The sequence below is a fragment of the Babylonia areolata genome, chromosome 7 (assembly GCF_041734735.1).
Source record: "Babylonia areolata isolate BAREFJ2019XMU chromosome 7, ASM4173473v1, whole genome shotgun sequence".
NCBI lineage: Eukaryota > Metazoa > Mollusca > Gastropoda > Neogastropoda > Buccinidae > Babylonia > Babylonia areolata.
This window is the reverse complement of record NC_134882.1, coordinates 12,160,617-12,182,980: the sequence shown is the minus strand read 5'-3', so window position 1 is coordinate 12,182,980 and position 22,364 is coordinate 12,160,617. Positions and strand designations below refer to the sequence as shown.

At 39.9% G+C, this 22,364-nt stretch overlaps 1 protein-coding gene across 1 annotated transcript; it reads right to left on the bottom strand.

Moving 5' to 3' along the window:
- Positions 1 to 7,678: 7,678 nt before the first annotated feature.
- LOC143283709 (uncharacterized) lies at positions 7,679 to 17,489 on the bottom strand. Its single transcript, XM_076589959.1, has 5 exons — positions 17,367 to 17,489; positions 15,502 to 15,598; positions 14,829 to 14,947; positions 13,554 to 13,653; positions 7,679 to 8,464 (listed from the first exon to the last, which is right to left on the bottom strand). Exons 1-5 carry the CDS (start codon positions 17,448 to 17,450, stop codon positions 8,328 to 8,330), a joined length of 537 nt encoding a protein of 178 aa, XP_076446074.1. The 5' UTR covers positions 17,451 to 17,489; the 3' UTR covers positions 7,679 to 8,327.
- Between the last annotated feature and the right edge of the window lie 4,875 nt (positions 17,490 to 22,364).

Genomic DNA, 22,364 nt, shown 5'->3' with positions numbered 1-22,364 from the left:
AATGCTTTCAAGTTAACAATTTAAAGCATTCCAATAATTATGCGTTAAATTTTCACTTAAATCAACGCATGGGTTAAAATAAGAGACATTATATCCATAACTGTATACCTTTATGCCATATTGATATATGGCTTAAAAACATTATATCCATTAACTCTATAAGTTAATGCCATATTGATATATAACTTAATCCCATAATTATTATTCATTTGTTATTGTTAGTTCGAATGTGCAGGTTAATCCACATCTGCATACCGACTTTGTCATACTGGGTAATCAAATGTTGATTTCTTTTTAAATCTGCATTTCCATGAAGAAGAAAAGTAAAAGGTAATGCATGAAATCATCTTCGGTGAAGGGAGGGGTGATAATCTATCAAGAAACCTAGAAAAGTAGACAGAGTTCGGCAAATTATGGGTGGCTAGTGTACATATATAACATGAAGGCGAGGCATCAGAATTGTCAGTAAATTTGAAAAAAAACAACTACATCAGCAGCCCTTCACTGACGTCCTGACCTGTAACCTCTGTCTTATCTCAGTGAGGTGACAGCCCTTCACTGACATCCTGACGTGTAAGCTCTGTCTTATCTCAGGGAGGTGACAGCCCTTCACTGACATCCTGACCTGTAAGCTCTGTCTTATCTCAGTGAGGTGACAGCCCTTCACTGACATCCTGACCTGTAAACTGTCTTATCTCAGTGAGGTGACAGCCCTTCACTGATATCCTGACCTGTAAACTCTGTCTTATCTCAGTGAGGTGACAGCCCTTCACTGACATCCTGACCTGTAAACTCTATCTTATCTCAGTGAGGTGACAGCCCTTCACTGACATCCTGACCTGTAAACTCTGTCTTATATCAGTGAGGTGACAGCCCTTCACTGACAACCTGACCTGTAAGCTCTGTCTTATCTCAGTGAGGTGACAGCCCTTCACTGACATCCTGACCTGTAAGCTCTGTCTTATCTCAGTGAGGTGACAGCCCTTCACTGACATCCTGACCTGTAAGCTCTGTCTTATCTCAGTGAGGTGACAGCCCTTCACTGACATCCTGACCTGTAAGCTCTGTCTTATCTCAGTGAGGTGACAGCCCTTCACTGACAAGAATACTTGTCAGCAGCGGTCAAGGGGTTGAACACAGAAAGTAAAACCTGTAACTTTCACCGTCGGTGAAAAAATATGGATCCTATGATTAGAATGGAATAGAATAGAATAAGTCTTTATTACCAAGTGTACCGGGGTCATAAGGAATATTGGGGGGATAGTACATAACAAGGTACGAACATAAATCGAAAATAATACACAAACACAGATACAATAGAAATTAGGATACATACAAGTGCGTATCAATATAAAAACTTGTGCATACTCACACATGCACGCACTGCACACACACACACACACATGCACACACGCACGCACGCACGCACACACACACACACACACAAACTCTCTCTCTCTCTCTCACACACACACACACGTTTGAACAGAAGCTGCATATTACATGTGGATGGGGCTGATGACTAGATCTTCAGGTAGATGGTTGTTGATTGCACAATTCTATTTATCATACTAGATTTGTTCGAGAGACAGGGCATTGACTGCTTTGGGGAAAAAGCTATTGGCGAAGCGATTGGTTTTCGTCCTTTTTCTTCTGTACCGTCGACCAGAGGGGAGCATCTCGAAAATCCCAAAAGCTGGATGTGATTAGTCCTGGCTGAATGATTTTGCTTTTTTGAGTAGCCGCTTATAATATGTCTTCTAGAGAAGGTAGATCAGCCCCAGTAATCTTGGTGGCAGTTTTTACGATTCCGTTAGGGGCTGCAACTTCTGCCTTGGAAATGTTTCCGTACCAAAAAGTAATAGCGAAGGTTAGCACACTTTCAATGATTGCTCGGTAGAAATCAGCCATGATTTCTTTTTTAATTCCGAACTTTTTGAGGCACCGAAGAAAGTACAGGCGCTGTTGTGCTTCCTTAACAATTTTTTCCGTATTTTTCTCCCATTTCAAATCGTTGGAAATGATCAGTCCGAGAAATTTAAAGTCGCTGATGATCTCTACTTGCTTGTCTTTAATGACAAGTGGTAATGGGTCAGATCTGGTCTTCCTGAAATCTAAAATTAATTCTTTTGTTTTTGATACGTTGAGTTCTAAGTTGTTTTGATCACACCAGCTGACAAGTTCCAGTACTTCTTCCCTATATTTTGACTCATCACTGTTCGTAATCAGCCCTTCTAGAGTAGTCTCGTCGGCAAATTTGACCATGGCGTTACATTCATTTTGAGTTGCACAGTCATGTGTGAATAGTGAGTACAACAGCGGGGATAGAACACATCCCTGTGGGCTGCCTATGTTGAGAATGCATGTGGAAGAGGTGAGGTCACCACCTTTAACAACTTGCGGTCTGCATCTTAGAAAATTTAGAATCCAGGCAGCGAGAGGTCTTTCAGTTTAAAATATAGTTTTGATGGCACTATTGTGTTGAACGCAGAGCTGTAATCAATGAAAAGGATCCTGACATAGCTGTTAGGATTTTCGAGATGTCTGAGGACGTGGTAGAGACCTATGCTAATGGCATCTTCAACTGATCTGTTAGCTCTATAGGCGAACTGAAAGGGATCAAAAGATGGAGGAATGCAGGTTTTTAGGAATTGTAGAATCAAGCGTTCAAATGTTTTCATTATGACTGATGTTAAGACTATGGGACGATAATCATTAAGACAACTAGGCTGTGCTTTTCTTTGAACAGGAATGATCATTGATTTCTTAAAGCAGTGTGGCACCACACAAAACTGAAGGGACATGTTAAATAGAATTACTGATGTAATTTTGAAGTGCTTCAGAAGACATATGAAACGTCATTCTTACTTTGCATCAGTTTGACATGGTACAGTATATGACACCAAACATAATTTTTACTTTGAATATTTGCCGTCTGGAAACTATGGACTTTGAAGCTTCTTTGTAAAAATGAAAATAAACAGTTGTAATTCCTCGAATGATTAATGTTTCACATGAAACATGCATTGAGTGTATGATTGTAAGGTCCTTATCCATGCTTATCCATACATATAAATTGATGATATTCTGAAGAACAAGGAAAGAAGGAGAAAGAGAAGAGAAAGAAATAACTAAAGAGAGAAATAAAGAAGAAGGAAAAGAAAGAGAATTAGTGCAGCAAATGAAAGAGAAATATTTAAAAGGAATAGCTACTGATATTCTTTAGGTTTCTGGGCTTTACTTATGTGTTTGTGTGTCAAAAAGACCCACTGTATTTTCCTTGTTTAATATCCATGAGAACAGTTGAGAATTGTCTTGACTGTAAGATGATACGCACAAGTATTGTACTCATTGTAAGGTGGTATTTCCTGGCTATCAGTGAATATGTATGATATTGTCTTGATTTATCACTGGATCAAATTTCCTGCTCTTTGTGTATTATTCATCTGCAAAATGAGAATCATTCCATCCATCTTTCCTTCAAATCCATACTTTTCTTGAACATAATGCTTTTAATTCTAAAGAGAATCAATTTTGCCACGAAACTATGCACTCAATCCTTTATTGGAATCATAAATCTTGCCCATGCAATATAAGATATTGCATTCTAAAATTGACATTGTGTATATAAAAACAGTGTGTTTTCATATCTTTATTGTGTGACTATGGAGAATAAATTTTTCTAAAGAAATCTGTGTCTGCATTGTCAATTTGTGATTGGGGTGTGTTTAACTGCTCTGTTGTGTGTGAGTGTCAGTGTCAGTGAGTGTATATGTGTTAATGTGTATACATTGGTGTGTGTGGTGGGAAGGGGGTGGGGTGGGGGGGGGGGGGGCGGGCGTATGTGTGTGTGTGTTGCTGAGTTATGAGTGTTTTGGTGGGTTGGTGAGTGTGCACACTGGTGTGTGTGTGCGAGTATGTGCATGCATGCATGTGTGTGTTTATGCACATTTCTTTACGAGGAAGAGAGAGAGACAGAGACAGAAAGAGAAATCATGAGACATATTGCATGTGAGTGGTGAGGAAAAGAAAATGAATACAAAAAAATCATTTCATTGGCAAGAAAATTTTCATGCAAGATTACTTGGATAAGTGGGGGGGGGGGGAGGAAGTCACATGTGTCAGTAATTCCACAAGAAACTCCTTGAGCTACAATCAGTATGAGAGTGTTTCCACTTGGCATGAAAGAAAAAAAAAATGATTGTTTTTCACAGCATTACTTTTTTTTTTTTTTTTTTTTTTTTACCAAAGATTTTTCTGTGTGAACCTGGGGCTGCTCTCACCAGAGCGTGTGTAACACCACAGTGCCACTTTTCTTTGTTGCTGTGTGTATTTGCCGTAGTATCAAAGTAGATTTTTCAACAGAATTTTGCCAAGGACAACCCTTTTGTTGCCATGGGTTATTTGTGCACAAAGTGCATGCTTCATACGGGACCTTGGTTTATCAGCTCAACTGAATGATTATTACCCAGACCACTACTCAAGTCCTACTGGAGGGAGGAGTACAATCCCAGTCCGAATATGTACTCGAACCGGTGGACACTCACACTGCCACTGGGCCACCCCTGTCCGTGAGGCAGAGATATCATATCAACAATGAACAACAGAATGAAGACAGAGCAAGCTGGCTGACAGCGGCAGGTTGAACACTGCTTATTCAGTTTATTTCAAGACGACACAATCAATCTGTCAATCAATAGGTCATTCCATGATTGAAAGAAATAATGATATACTTTTGCACACCATCCACACAATGTCAAATAAATGAATCGATACATAAATACATAAACATACAATCAAAGAAAAAAAAATCAGAATACTAGCACAAACACACACTGACTAATTATATAAAAGAAAGCAAAAATTTCACATATCAATGCTATGTAGTTGTGACAGCAATAGCAGGAAATGGAGACATGGTAAATTTGGCTAATTGGAAACTGGATGCATTACTTGTTTTATATGAAATGGATCCCATTTTTGTTTGTTTTTTAGCTGCATGAAATTCCAGAAAATTCTCACTTTTATACAGACATGAACAAATAAATAAACAACAACTGCAACACGCAGCTCACTGCTCAGATTAGAAAAAGACAGACGATTTTTCTTTATAAATATATATCTGGGTCTATTCTGTCTCACAAAACACCAATAATGAGTACTGCTTCTGTGAATACTGAATATTACAGGCCTCTTCCAATTGAAAAGGACAAGAAAGATACTGACTGTATTGACATAAAGTAAAAAGAAAACTACTTTTTCTCCAGAAATTTCATTTAATCTAAAATACTAAACCATGACCCACTGGTGCATGCTCTGCCAGGAGTCTAATTCCTGTCCTGTGCATACAACTACCCTGCTCATGCAGAAAAAAACTGTAAGCTGCTGTGGCTAGTGACCTCCCTTGGTAAATTGCCTCCCTTCTGTTTGAACCCACTGAAACATTCCAAGGCAGAGGCCATGCAGGGCGTGACCGAGAGCTCATGAATTTCTTTGACATACCTGAAATAATTTGCGCAGCAACAGACCAATAAGAATGGAATACTTATCTTAAAAAGTAAAGAAAAAAATTTTAAAAAAGAAAATGGAGAGCGCAGGGTGTTTTCTGGCACTGTTCTCTGGCATGAATGAAAGACTTATACTTGTAAGAAAAAACACTGATTTTATATAATTCAGTTATGCTTATAGTCATTATAATTATTCATATCATCACTGTCATTTGCACCTTCTATCTGAAAATGTATTCACCCAAGCGTACAACTTCAAGCATTTGCACACCCATACTGAAGCACTCATGATCACAAAACACGGAACACATGCATAATTCTGTTCATGCATTTGTTCATATTCATTTGTACATTAGAAAACCAGAATTTAATGAACTGTTCATTCAAACTCTTGCATTATGACTATTGTTTGTATAAATGTGTAGGAGAAGGGGCTGATGAGATTTTCCATTTTATATGAATATATATTTTTATAACAAATAAAAAAAAATGTTTCATTGTATGACATTTGTGTACATAGTTAGAGATTTTAGTTGTTGTTGGGTTTTGTTGTTGTTGCTTGCTGGTTTTTTTTTTTTTTTTGTTTTATTTTGCTTGTTCCATCTCAATAAAGTGAAAAAAGCAAGCTGATTACAATTTCTATGCAAGCTGATTACGATTTCTATTTTTCTGCCAAAAACAAAACAAAACAAGCAAAAACAAAAAAACAACAACCCCGTAATGTTTTCTTTTCTTCATGAAATTCATGCAGCCCATAAAGAATTTCAACCAAAGACGGAATGAAGCTGACAGCAAACGCTGACACACAGTTATGTCCAGAGCATGTTAAATGCTGACATTATGGGAACTGTTTCTCATGTAAAAAAAACAAAATAAAAAGGATGACAGAGTGAACACTGTTGCACTGGCCACAGAGACAAGTCATCAAATACAATAAAACAGAGATCAAGAAAAAATAAAATAAAGAAAAGTATTCCTCACATTGGACCTGCTCATTTCAAACTCGGTCAGGGGGCACAGGTTAACCATTGTTCTATTGGTGGGAAACTGGCTGCAACTGTCGATCTTTGTTACAGTGAGAAATATGGTCTTGTTAACATGACCCTTCGATGTCGACAAAAGTCGGCTATGACGGTGCACTGTCTAGTCAACTGAAGTCGCTTATGGTGGTGAAAGGGTTAATGCAGCCCAAAGCCCCCTGCAGCATGTTGCTGGACCTGGTTTGTCTACAGCAAATATACTGACTGCGCAAAACACAATGATGTATTGTACTCAATTTTATAAGCCTAAAAAAGAAAAAAAAATTATACAAAGTAAACAATGCTCCAGACTTTACAAGCCTTTCTAGTGAAATTGTTTTCAATATGTTTTTTTTTGGTTTTTTTTTAACTTACATATACTTCAAGCAATGAAAACATATTGATGCAAATGTAAGCAAACAGAATTAAAGAAATTGCAGACTTATTTAAATTTTCACACTCCCCTTAACTCTCACATACAGACGTACAGAATTGAGAATACACACAACGTAAGCTGTAGAAAAACAATAATAATAATTAAAAAAAAAAAATTTACATTTGAACATCTCACTTTCCTTTAAAAGAAAAACAAACACACACACAAAACAAAACAACATCCATAGACATGACTGAAAAAAAAGCTGCCATTTCTGCCTCGCACACATGAATCCCACATGTATGCTCCATCCCACAGACATGACGCCCAAGTCCCGTCACCTCGTTCAAACAATACTTGTCCCCTAATTCACTCTGACAAGAGCAGAGACCCATGGAATCACTGTGCCAAGCATTCCTCCCAACCTAAATGCCCCACCCCACCAAGCCCCTCCACCCTCTCCCCCTACCCCTCACCACCATGCACATAAAGAATACATGTGTACAACACAAATATTCCTCCCAACCCTAACCCCACTCCGTGCACATAAAGAATACATGTGTACAACACAAATATTCCTCCCAACCCTAACCCCATTCTGTGCACATCAAGAATACATGTATACAACACAAATATTCCTCCCAACCCTAACCCCACTCCGTGCACATAACGAATACATGTATACAACACAAATATTCCTCCCAACCCTAACCCTACTCCCTGCACATCAAGAATATATGTATACAACACAAATATTCCTCCCAACCCTAACCCCACTCCCTGCACATAAAGAATACATGTATACAACACAAATATTCCTCCCAACCCTAACCCCACTCCGTGCACATCAAGAATACATGTATACAACACAAATATTCCTCCCAACCCTAACCCCACTCCGTACACATAAAGAATACATGTGTACAACACAAATATTCCTCCCAACCCTAACCCCACTCCGTGCACATCAAGAATACATGTATACAACACAAATATTCCTCCCAACCCTAACCCCACTCCGTGCACATAAAGAATACATGTGTACAACACAAATATTCCTCCCAACCCTAACCCCACTCTGTGCACATAAAGAATACATGTGTACAACACAAATATTCCTCCCAACCCTAACCCCACTCCGTGCACATAAAGAATACATGTATACAACACAAACGTTCCTCCCAATCCTAACCCCACTCCGTGCACATAAAGAATACATGTATACAACACAAATATTCCTCCCAACCCTAACCCCACTCCGTGCACATAAAGAATACATGTATACAACACAAACGTTCCTCCCAATCCTGAGCCCCAACACCCCACCTCCCCCTCCCCACTGTGCACACAAAGAATACATGTATACCACACACACAGCTGCACAAATGCTTGTGTCCACACAGACTGCAGTCCAGGCCCCGGTCATCACAGAGGCTTGAAGTTCTGCCTGAAAAACTTGTGGTTCAGCTCTTGCAGGATGATGTTGAACTGCAGCATCTTCTCTGAGGGCATGTTGGCGTACATGTTGTTCTCCTCCTCTGGGGGTGGTGTAGGCTTGGACTCTGGTGAACCAGAACACAAAGGCAGTTTATGGTTAAGTGGAGTTTTGTTTGGGTCATAGTTTGTGGTTAAGTGGAGCTTTGTTTTGGGTCAGGTCCAGTAAAATGGTGTAACATTTCTCAAGATACTTGAAAGTTGATGGAAACAAGGACTGGATGACCAATAGAAAAATACACTTTCAGGCAGAGAAAAAAAAGGATGGTACTGCACTGCAGTGGCACGCTCTCCCCACGGAAAGCGTCCTGAATTTCACACAGAGAAATCTGTTGTAACAAACGAGTAATGCAATACACCACCACTAGTACAACAGACATAAATGTTTTTTTTTTTTTAAAGTGCAGGGCTCAGAGGTGCCAATCCTAAGTCTATTCATTTGGAAGAATACTAATACTAATAACAGTAATATCTATTTTGCGTTGAATCGTGTAGAGAAGAATCAACGCACTCACACACCTGTCATTCACATGCATGCACATCTCTAATCAGAAAAATGAATCATTAATGAGTACTCCTGACAATGAATATCAGCATTCTTTTTTTTTCTTTTTTTTTTTTAATGCCTTTCCATATTTTTCACACACTTCTTTCTGTCACACGGGTGTTCAGTGCTGGCACTTTAGTTGGCCCTACGAAAGTTCGTGAACCCAGGAAGTAGGGCATGGATATAAATAAACGTGGCTGACAAACAGGCCGCGCCAGCGGCACTCGCTGTACGCTTGTTCGGCGGTAAATCTGCTTTGTTTCTTTCGCGCATCATCTCCTCAGATGGATCGGAAATAACGACTAAAGAAGTGGTTTTCTAAAAAGAACACAAAATATGCTTTCCATTGACTCCAAACACAATATGTTTTCTTACATAGCGGTTGTTGTGGCAACGGCTGAAACATAAATGAAGAAAGAGAAGAGAAGGATAAGCAGAAACATGATCGCAAAAATCGTTAATTTTAAATCCCTCTCTAAGAAAACAGGCGTTTAGCACAATAACATCGTAAATACACACAGAACATATAGCATGCCTGCATGCAGATTAGCTTACTTTTTGAGTTGGGTGATTTTTCTTGGCAGCACAACAAACGTTTAAATGAACACACTGTAGCATGGTGAGTGCGAGCAGCAGGGGGATGGAGAGAGGGGTGAGTGTCTGTCGGCTTATGGCACTGCTGTGCCCTTCATTCCATGAGAAAGACGAAGATTTTTAAGGTAATAAAAAAAAAAAAAAAAAAAAAAAAAAAAATGAAACGATGATGTTGATAAAATAATGAAATTGTGTAAATCAAATCAAACTGCACTCCAATAATACAACCAGGAATAGCAATAATTCAGCTTTCTGTAATCGCTGCAGGAAATGTGTGGATGCTGTGAAAAGGTGGGAAAAGTGGGGCGGGGGCCGCGGGGCCGAGTGAAACAAAGAAGGCAGTGTTCCAGTTTGGCACGCGGGGCCAGAAATACCGCGGCGAATGTGCCGGTCAGTGCAGAGTGCGGTGGGAAAGTCTGGCATTAAAAAAATTTTGACCCAAGACGCTAGACGCTGCTCGGCCAACTAAAGAGCCGGATTTTGTGCTCGGCTGAGCAGCCGTGGTCAGTTTGGTTGTGTCGATAGGACAGCATTGATGGTGAAACTACAAGTGAAATAGGACACAGATAACAGAATAACACTGCAATCAACTTCCCCACTAAGTTGTTGCATACTTAACTCACTCAGTACGGCCAGTCCTCTCTTCTCCTCTACACAGACCCCTAGGATGTCCAGTGGGTGTCTGAATAACCCAACCATTAGCTTCCGTCGTCAGAACTGTGGTATTCTTTGTCAACATTCACCTCTTCAGTATAAGAGCGTTCCGCTTGCAATATTTTGATGATGGTAATTGGGATGAAACGCTGTTAACGTCGTCTCTTTCGCCGTTTGTATGGAGAGAGTTAACCTTTTGATCAACTTAACAATGAAATAATAAAAAAGGTAAAATCATCATCTGCTTCATCATTGATCACAAAATCAAAATGACACATCATAGACCTCAAGAACCTGTGCAGTTCTTTTGATGCATAAATGCAAAGATACACTTTTGTGGAAGCCTTGTGGCTATGATTATACTTTTACACTTGATTTTTTAAGTTTTCGTATTTGTTTATAGGTTGATCACTCCTCTGATATCAGGTTTCTTTTCAGTAAGGTAAAGAAATTTATATTACACATTCCCCCTGGGGGCAATGAAACACCATCACATGTATCATTGTATGCATCTTTTAGTTTTACAAAACCATTCAAAGAAAACACAAAACCTTTTGTTACATACATCATTACATACGATACATGCATCTTTTGCACATACTATAGAAACAAAACACTGTTTTTACATGTATACACTTTTATATATATATATATATGCATCTTTCACACGCACCATGCTGTCAAAACACCATTTCTTTCTCATTATGCAAATAGCTGAACTAACTGTGTTGTAAATGGTCTGATCAGTCATCCTAGAATACAACCATGAGTGGTTATTCCATTGGAAGATACAAAGACCATCAAAGAAACAGTTCACAAACATTCTGGAGAACATCCAAAACAGTGGTTCACCAAAGCAATATCCTTAACCCCTTCACTGCTAGTACGTTTTGCTATGGCCTATGCTGAGAAATTTTTCAGAAAAACAAGAAAAACACGCCAATGATTTTAATTTGCTTATATTTCAAAAACTACTGAAGATAAGTACATAAAAGTATATATCAAATGAAAGGAAAATGAACCAAGATTTTGTTTTTAGTACTCACATGTTCAAATAATGAGTCAATCTGACAGAAAAATTCCATAAAATGCATTAATAAAAATAACTGGGACTGTCATTCCATCATGTAGGTGCTACAGTATCAACCAGGTTATCAACCTGTCTTTCTTGTGACTGGTGTGATCAACCACACACACTGTCAAGGCTGAGCAACAGTGTCCAAGTGCATAAGACTCCAACACAGTCCACACAAAGAATGAAAAGGGTGTACTCACCCAGGATCTATCGCCAGTAAAAACGCTGTGTGTGGTACTTGCAGAAACAGTCTTCAAGACACAGTGCTGGTTTGCTGGGGCAGTCTGGGCAGTAGAACCTCACATCCTTTCTTTGTCCTTTCTTCCAGCAGACTCTGCACCTCCTTTGTGGCCAGGCCTTCTGTGGGGTAGGTGGGATGAAGTGTCATCCACACAAGACAAACAGCGTGGTCATCTTTAGCAGTCTCTTGGTCTTGGTCACCACAAATCATGGCACTAATTATATCCTTCTGAAGTCCAGGAGTGTACTGCCGTTGCCGGTTTTTTTTGTAGAGGATGTGTGCATTCAGCATGGCAATTTGTAGAAAATATACACACAGCTATTTGTACCACTTCAGGGTTTTCCTTGTGGCATCGTAGGGCTGCAGCTGTTGGTCATGGTGGGCCATGGCACCCATGTTTTTGTTGCAATCCAGAATTGCTGGAGGCTTGTTTACTGCCCTTTGGTCTTGCTGCTGCTGGTCTTCAGCTGTAGGTTTGTGGCAAGTTGTCAACTCCAGATGGTCCAGGATGAACATCATGATCATCACCATGCTGCATACCTGAAACACATTGCATAAAAGACTAAGTTTGTTGGTTTTTTGATTGTTTTCAGAAGCTGAAATACAAACACACACACACCTACCCCACCCCAAACCCCCCAAACACACACATATTGAAACTGGTTCATGGTATGCCACACCCCCTTCATTCTCTCTTTCTCATACAAAACAAAATGACAACACACACACACACACACACACACACACACACACACTTCTACAAGTGTTGCATTTACAAAGTAATTTAGGCATACAATTCTGTATATCATTCTCTGATTTCAGTTTTATAAACATCTCCTCCCCCCTTCCCCCACTCTCTCTCTCTCTCTCTCTCTCACAAAACAACAACAACAAACCAATACACACTCGGGAACGAACACACAGAAAGCTCTGGGCGAGCGACACACGCTGTCATCAACAATGAGCCAGCCAGCAAGCCACGCCCCCTTGGGCTGTGATGGTCACACACAGTAACCCACGTGACTGACTCTCTCTCACTTACACACACTGATCAGTGACTGACGAAGATACTTACCACAACGAACACATTCAAAACACACACAATGCAGTCATATTCATTGTTACAACAAACGGAAAGCAAATAATAAACTGACAAACCTCGTAAACACCCACCTGCATCTTGAATCAGCTGAGCTTGTCTGTCTTCAGTTTCGTCAAGCAACTCCACCTCCCACCCCCCTCCACTGTCAAAATCAGCGCCTTCGACATCAACTTCATGCAGTTCTGTCTCATTCAGTCCACAATCTTCATCTCTACTGTTTGCATCCTGAAAGAATTCTTTCAATACAAGTGCAAGTGTTGGGGTTTGTCTGCATTCAGCCATGGCTTTCCAAACACAACTTGAGCTTCGTACAAACTTGCAAAACTTTCGCCATAAATATGTCAATCCACTGAATAATTTTAGCTTATGGAACTCAGGAGATAAAGAGCGCTCAGGGGAGCTAATTTAATGGTTAGCAGACTGTATTTCCTGTAATGCGGGACTCGAAACATAGAACGTTGTAACATGATGTACGGCGCATGTCAACACAGCATTGGTGAGCGACATTTCATGACGTATGCCGTACGTCAACAGCGCAGTCAAGAGGTTAATAAATACTCACTGATAAAAATAACATTCAACATTGTATTGTTTCAACAATGTGTAATTTTTCAATTTAGTTCAAGATCAAGACAGATATACACTGAAGATGAACATAAGGACAACCCCCAAATCCCCGCCCCCACCCGCAAAAAAATAAAAAATCACACACACACACACAAAACAACAACAAAAAACAAAAAATTCCAAGAACAATCAAGCAAACAAGTTTCAGTTTCAGTTTCAAGGACTTGAAAAAAATGTCAAAGCATGCAGACTGATCCATATAAATAACACTGTAGCTGCCATAAAAAAAAAACGAAAAAATATTTAAACACACACACACACACACACAGTGACACACACACACACACACACACCACTTGAACAGCAACATAAATTACCTTGTTCTGGCTTGGGCTTACTCAGAGAGCTAGGCTTGGGTTTGCTGGGCTTGTTGACGGCACCCTTTGGACGTCCACGCCTTTTCTTCACTTCTGGAACCTGCAACAACCAATCAATCAATCAGTCAGTCAGTCAGTCAGTCAATTACCCGGTCAACAACACAATCACTGATTGGACCTATGGAAGAAATAATGAAAACAAAAAGAAAATTTATGTATGCCAACAGAACAATCACAGACTGAAGCAATGGAAGACAGCATTATTACTTTAAAAGAAAACATGCACGAGCCCAATGTGGTCATCATCAATCACTTAATCTGTGCTATATTTTTTTTGTTCACAGTCCAAAATGAATTATTTCAAAATCTATGTCATGAATATCAAATCAGATATTTCCACCTCATCAGTGGAGGTTTTTTCACATCTGTCAGCGTTTCATTGTTTTAATATCCAGACAAATTACTGGTAATATTAACTGAAGTTTCAGCCTACTCCTGTCAAATCATTACATTGTCAAGACTTGAATTAATGCTTGCTGAATATTTTACATGGAGACAAAAAAAAAAAAAAAAAAAAAAAAAAATCAACTCTGACATGTGTACAACCACAATTAGCATACAAAATCAGACAATAGTGAAGATATTACTTGATAATTGAAGCAATTCATCAAGAATATTCCTTTTGTTTTCAGTTACATTTTTTGGTTAAAAAATACATTAAATCCCAGACATACCATCACATACTTCAAACACTAAAATAAGCAAGAAAATGTCCATAAACAAGACGACAGACAGACATTACGTGATACACTGATAGATTTGATTTGAATATTACGCTTCTTAGAAAAAATAAAATGTATGTAACAGACTTCATACTGTCACTTAACTAGTTAACAGCAATGTATTATGTAATGACAATGACAGCAAGGCACATGAATGTAACAGTCGACAACAACACGCAAAAGAATAATTTCATCACAGCTCATGCACCACTGTGCCTCTATCATTGAAACAGAGTAAAACAAGAGTGACAGATATTTAACCTAAAAAGCAGTCTACTCTTCTCTATTTCTGTATAGGGAAAGAACAATACCATTAAGATCAGAGCAACTGTGAAAAAAATATCATGCTGAAAGCTGATGTCAGTAACTGCTGCCTTAACAGATGCAAGGCTTAAGTTGAACAGAGGCTTTACTTCTAGAATCTGAAGTCTGCTGGACATGAAGTACACACATTCAAAATGAAAATCCAGCTCTCAACAAGCAACAAACTTACTTTTACTTTCCGTCGAGAAGAATATTCCATATCAAGAGGGTTAAAAAAATCTGGGCGCATCCGCTTCGTGCGAAATCTCCGACGCTTGCTCTCAGTCAGCTCTGGGTCTTCAGCTGTGACTAGATGACATACATGCCATTGTGAGCACATGAACACACAGACATGCATGCACACACACACAGTGACACACATACAAACACATGTCTACACACAGATGTGCATGTGTGCATACGTGTATATACCCTCTCAATAACAATGCACTGAGAGAGAGAGAGAGAGAGAGAGAGAGAGAGAGTGCAAAACGTAAGTGTTCATTCAATCAATTTTTCACATAGACTTATTTTATTTAAAAAAAATTGTTTTTTTTAAACCTTTGAGTAAAAAACAAACAAACTGATAGATGAATTCATAATTCAGATAACCACTTCATCTTACAATTGTATCAAAATTCTGGCTGACATTTTATCTGATTATAAGCCTCCTCTATCAGCTAGCAAATTTACAATGAGTGTGAAGAAATTACAATTTTGACCTAAACCACATTACATATATATGATATGTAATACACAGAATCTAAAATTTCCAGGCTGGTAAGAAATTCTACAAGTTCCTGAAACTTTTTTTTGTTGTTGTTGCTGTTGCTGTCTTTAAATAAATGTTATCACTGTTTTACCTTTTGGAGTGACTACTCGTTCTGTCCGGGATGGGACAGTCCGTGTACGTGAGCCAAACTGCAAGCCACATTCGCATGATTTCCGAGCCACTGGACACTGCAAGTAAGAATCAAGATGCATGCTTAACTCACTTATTCCACAATGAATTTGAGCGTGCTCCACTTCCAGAGTTCTTTACAATCTGGTAAATAAAAAATGAAAAAAAATCTGACACTGCAAACATTTAAAGTCTGACATGTCGACACAGTGACAAGGGCACCTTCCTCATTTCCCAGTGCTAAGAATAAAGTTTTTAGAAAATCTGACCAAAAAATGCATCAAGAATCCAGACCCCCCCCTGCACCCCCCCCCCCCCCCCCCCCCCCCCCCCCCAAAAGAAATATTCAGTACATGGTGCACTTCAGATCTATCCATGACGATATTTAACTTTTTCTTCCCCATCACAAAGTAGGTTATTTTCTTTAATCTATCAAACATAATCAGAAGAAAAAGTTATGAACATGTACAACATTAGCTTCAGACTATTATCAATAGTAGTAAATTTCAGACTATTAGTATTAATAATACTAACGAGAAGAGAAAGCAAACTGAAAAATTCACCAAAATCAAATTTTGAAGACACACACACACGCACTATATATATATATATATATATATATATATATATATATATATATATATATATATATATATAATATTATATATATACATGCTTCTCCTCTCCTTGAGTCTCTCCACTGGTTGCCTGTTTCTGATCAAATAGACTATAAGTTATACGGTAGTATAAGCTATCCACTCTGACCTTTTCTGCAGTCAACGGATCTGGCCCCAAGTATCTTTCTGAACTCATCCATATCTATACCCCGTCTCGCCAGCTCCATTCTTCCTCTGATACTCAACTTCTCAGGATATCTCACGTCAGAAGTAAGACCTATGGACACAGATCGTTTTCTTTTCAATCGCCAAAGACGTGGAACAAGCTCCCTGATAACCTCCGTCATTCTGATTCTCTCACATCTTTTAAATCTCGTCTCAAAACTCACCTTTTCCCTCAGCAATAAGTTCAATTGTGGCAGGTCCACTTTCTTTGCGTTAGCTGTGCTTGACTGTGTGTATACATATGTATGTGTACATAACTACATGCATGTATATGTCTACCTATGTGCGTATGTGTTAGGGTAGCTGTTAGATACACATGTATGTTAAAATGTATGTATGCAGCGTGTGTGTGTGTGTGTGTGTGTGTGTGTGTGTGTGTGTGCAGTCACATTTTGGTGTGTGTATGTAACATAGATATGATGTTTTATGTTAACAAAAGCGTTTTTGTAAAGCACATTGAGCAGACTTCTGGATAGTGTGCTATATGAGTATCCATTATTATTATTATTATTATATATACATCATTGAAAAATATGACATTGATATATGGTGACACAGTATGATTTCTTCTGTTCTTGTTTAATTTTTTCTTTCTCCAAGCCCACCCTCGCTTTATTTATCTATTCATTAAATTCTGTTGACGGAGATCTGCCAGTGCCTTACTGAGGACAAGTCAATATCTACAGAATATATTCATATAAAATATGTGCATGTATGCCTTCCCCTCCACTCCTCTTTCTGACTGGTGATGTGAACATCCACAACTTGTTGTTAGCACTATCATTTCCGTCTTGAGGAGACAAAAAAGTAGATATCGCCTTTTTTTTCTTTCCAATCGAGCTGGTGGTTGGTTTATTTGATGAATGGCCTATGGGAAGTGTAAACAAAGCGTTTTTGCTGACACACACACGACGATGAAGTGTTACAGCATCACCCGATTTGCGATACAGTATCTGTTTTACACATAGATTCGTCGTTAACCCACCTCTCTTGAGCAAGTTGGGCATTTCTTTGTGACAGTTCTGTCGATCTTCTTCCTTTGTGCAGTTCGCGAATTCTGTCGTTTCATGTTGACTTGATAACCTGAGAAGATAATAGTCCACGGGAATTAACTCTGATTCACAAAACCGGAAAAAGTTCGACCAGAGTCCACAGTTGCAAAAAAAACAAACAACAACAACAACAACAAAAAAACACCAAACAAACAAAACAGGAAACAACAACAACAACAACAACAACCAAAAAAAAAAAAAAAAAAAAAAAAAAAAAACACACCAAAAAATCAAAACGCTTTAAGAGCTCGCGTTTACAAGGTTGTGAGTGGGAATCATTCTCGTCAAATGTGTTTATGGGTTTTCAATACGTGGTGTCAGTTCATATAAGACAGGTCCCCTTCTCACCGCCTGGCAGGGCGGCACTTTCCAGTGTTGGTGTGACTCAGTGTGCTGGCGCGGAATTTCACCCGCACCCTCGCGCGCGCGCGCGCAAGTCAGTGACACATCACACATCCGTGACATGAGAATGGACATCCGTGACATGAGAATGGACATCCTCAACCTACATGAAGGACACCAGGGCATCACTAAAACCCGTGCCTTGGCCTCATCTTCAGTTTGGTGGCCTTCCATCTCCTCCCAGATAGAAGAAATGGTCAGCAAATGCCGCACCTGCGCAATACACAGGCCAGCCCAAAAAGAGCCATTACTTCCCTCTTCCTTCCCAGAACGCCCATGGTCCAGAGTCGGGATGGACCTCTTTGAACATGATGGCAAAATGTACATCATCATCATTGACTACTATTCTCGATGGATTGAGATTCGACCCTTAGAAAAAACATCAAGCGCTCACACCATCGTCAGGATCAAGAGTGTTTTTGCAGCTCATGGCATACCAGATGTTGTTATTTCTGACAACGGTCCACAATTCGCCAGCACAGAATTCAGGGCGTTTGCAGCAGATTACGGCTTCACCCACACCACGAGCTCACCATGGTACCCCCAGAGCAATGGTGAAGCAGAGCGCGCAGTCCAAACGGTGAAACAGATGCTCAAAAAATCCAAAGACCCCTATGCAGCCCTACTCCTCTACAGAGCCACTCCATTGCGCAATGGTCTCTCCCCCAGCGAACTTCTGATGGGGAGGAAACTTAAAACCAAACTTCCCATCCTACCCTCCTCCCTCCGCCCATCAACTCCTGATCACTCTCTCATCCAAGAAAAAGAGAATGACATGAAATCAAAACAACGAACACTCTTCAACAAACGCCATGCTGCACGAGAGGCACCTCCGCTCAAAACAGGAGAATCTGTGTTCATTAAAGACATGAACAAAACCGGACAGGTTGTAGCAGAACACCACAATCCACGCTCCTTCATCGTGGCAACAACGCAGGGCACGATTCGCCGTAACAGGTCACACCTAGTGGCTATGCCTGGTGAAGCCCATCCAACACTGCAGACAAACACTTCCGCAGGGAATGCCACCCTGTCTGGGAATGCCACGTCTTCGGGTTCTCTTCCACCACCATCACCACCTCAACAGATCCCCTCACCGCCCAGACAGCAGCCACCCATACAGATGGCCACGCCCAGAGCAACACCCACGGCCCCAGGACCAGCTGTCAACAACACACCAGGCCAACACCGTACCAGATCAGGCAGACCAGTCAACAAACCGGCGAAGCTGAATCTGTGAAAGTGTACCCAGCAGATCTGAGAAAGGCCCTTATGGCTTATCTGTACTGGGAAAACAAAGTGTAGGAAGTGCAAATGTGCTCCCATACAGGTCTGAGAAAGGCCCCTATGGCTCACCTGTCTTGGGGAAAACAAAATATTAGGTTGAAAACTTCACCAGCACAACAAACTTACTTCACCCCATAATCATACCAATGTGTGGAACACAGTGCAACATTGACATATATATTCTTGTGTGTGTACATGTACATTGCTTCTAAACACTTACCAGTAACCGCTGATCTAGTCATATGTCATCATCAAACGTACACTGGTACCAAACCCAAAACCCACACAAATATGTTTAACGTATTGTGTTTGTTTTTCACGACATTTTTTTGTCTTTTCTCCTTTTCACAACAAAATTCTCTTGTCACTAAAAGTTTCAAAGCATATCCCATGACATGTATCCGCCCACAAGCCATAATTTCCTTATTTCTTTGGAAGGAAACTATACTGAATTGATTGACATTGTTACGAATCAGTAGAAGGGGGAAGAGGAGAGAAGTGAACAGACTCTCACAAAAGAAGCTCAGTGAGACTCGTAGTGCATACTGCATGATCTGCTTTAAATTCATTTTTAGTTCTTTGTGTATCTAGATGGAACTGAACAGTACCCCACATAAAAAAGGGGAGTTGTAGTATGATGCATGCGTTTGTAGTGCTTTGTGTATTGAGACGAGCTAAGGGAAATAACTCCGGTTAATCTGGACTTGGCGGAATAAACGTGGCTTACACAGAAGCACCCTGTCTGGACTCCATTTGTCCCTCTGCATAATATTACAACACACACACACACACATTGACACACACACACACTGGGCACACACACACACACACACACACACACACACACGGCGTGCGCACACACACACTGACACACTGACACATACACACACGTACACACACACACACACACACACACACACACACACACACACACTGGCACACAGGCACGGACACACACACACACACACACACACACACACACACACTGACACACACACACACACCTGCATGCATTGCAAAAAAATGAGCTTAAGTCGTATGCTTTCACATCACTGAGCCGTATAGTCAATACAGAAACTGATTATCTAAAGCTTTATTCATATGGTTCTGCTCACGGTGATGGAAAAGCAGGAGCAGCAAAATGTATTACCTGGGTAAAGAATTTTCCATCTTTCCTGCTGAACTAGTTGCCACGAATAAATGAATAAATAAATAAACAGATAAACAAATGAATAAACGAATAAATATATCAATAAAAAAAAAAGGTCTGAAGGAATGAACAAAGAAACAAATAAGCAAACAAGGACAGTAGGCCTACTAACTAACGAACGAACGAACGAACGAACTGACGAACGAACGAACGAGCGATTGAACTAAATAACTAATTAACTGAGTAACTCACCCACCCGCTCACCCACCCACTCACTCACTCACTAATTATATATAACTGACTGTTCATGTTTTATAATCATCCAGTCTTGTGTTCATGTATCCCTCTATCTGCTTTTCCTCTGCACGAATAATTTTTCTGATAAGATTATCAAGTTCGGTTTCTGAAGACATCTGTTTAGGGCAGATGAATGAAACACACAAATTCATTAATTTTATGATCCAGCAGAGCCTTTATAAGTTTGTCCACACCACTAAACCATATGCCGTTTGAAACTGATTGCTTTGAAATCGATAAATAAACGTTTGGCATTTGGTCAGTCCGTATCAGCTTCTCATCAGCGCTGTTTTGGGCAGATGCACATAAGTACATGTGCGGCGGTCAAATGGGCAGAGCGCTGGATCATCACCCGTGCTTCCTCCGTCAGTTCGATCCCCGTCGCACCTGGTAGGTTAATGCAAGCCTGGAGATTTCCCCGCCGATTTCCCAGGTCAGCATAATGTGCAGAACTGCTCAGTAGTGTTCGAAGCCTCTTCGTTTATATACACACGCAGAATATCAAATTATGCATTTTAAAGATCATGTAATCCATGTGAGCGTACGGCGGGTTATGGGAAACAAGAACATCATGTATCCAGCATGCACACCTCCAAAAACGAAGTATGGCTGCCTACATGGCGGGCCGGTGAATTGAGTAAAAACGATCATACACGTAAAATGTTATATGTCTCTGTGACTGTATGTGTGTGTGTGTGTGCGTGACTGAAACCTGACACAATGGCACAGGAAACGAATGATGAGCGCCCGCCAAATGGCAGCTCAGTGTCAGTCGGCTCTACCCAGGCAGGCAGCCTGTTGTGTAAATGACTCCGTGTTTATAAAGCGCTTAGAGCGTGGTCTCTGACCGAGGATAGGCACTATTTGAGTTTCCATATCATCACACATGAATCACTGGCCCTGCACAGTTTATCAGTTTATAAGGTTGTCCTTCCAGGCTGGTTTCTTCCCGGGACTACCAGCTGACAGACTTGCAGTACTTTTTCGGTAGGAGTTATTTTCAGATGTTTGTCAAAGCTGTTTATTTTATTTTCAAAGGACATCTCAGGTAGTTCAGAATTCTATCAACTAGTCTGTGGAATACTACCACCACCACCACCACCACTACTACTACTAATGATGATAATAATAAAAAGAAGTAGAAGAAAGATATTAACAACGAAAATCCACTGAAAATCACATGAGAAACTAATGATAAAGACTACTACAAAACTACAAACTACAAGAACTCTCTATCCCAACCCACATCCCGGTGCCCTTCCCTCCAACCCCACGCCCATAATGATACCCTAGGATTTCAACATTCAGACGTAAATATGTAAATACGATCATAATCAAAGATATTAAAGTTATGGTGATAGACCGATGACTTTTTTTGGTCTCCAATTACACTGGTCAACGTGAAAAAAACATGAGAGAGAGAGAGAGAGAGAGAGAGAGAGAGAGAGACAGACAGACAGACAGACAGACAGAGACACACACACAGACACAAACACAGACACACATAGAGAGAGGGAGGGGCAATGTGCTTTTTTTTTTCGTTTGCCCGGTGACTTTGTTGCAGCTTTTCACTTCAGTGTATGATTTTTTAAATATTGCTTTAAGAAATATTTATATATTACTTAATGAACTCATATTTCAAATGAAAGTGCTCTTAAATCGTAAAAAGGATATATCTTTAGTCCATCGTTTTGTGAAAAGGGTGTGCTATATTGTTCGTCCACAATCAAACAATATGGATTAAGATGTCATTACTTTTAGTGTTCACTTTCACGAATGTGTTAAATATTTGCCA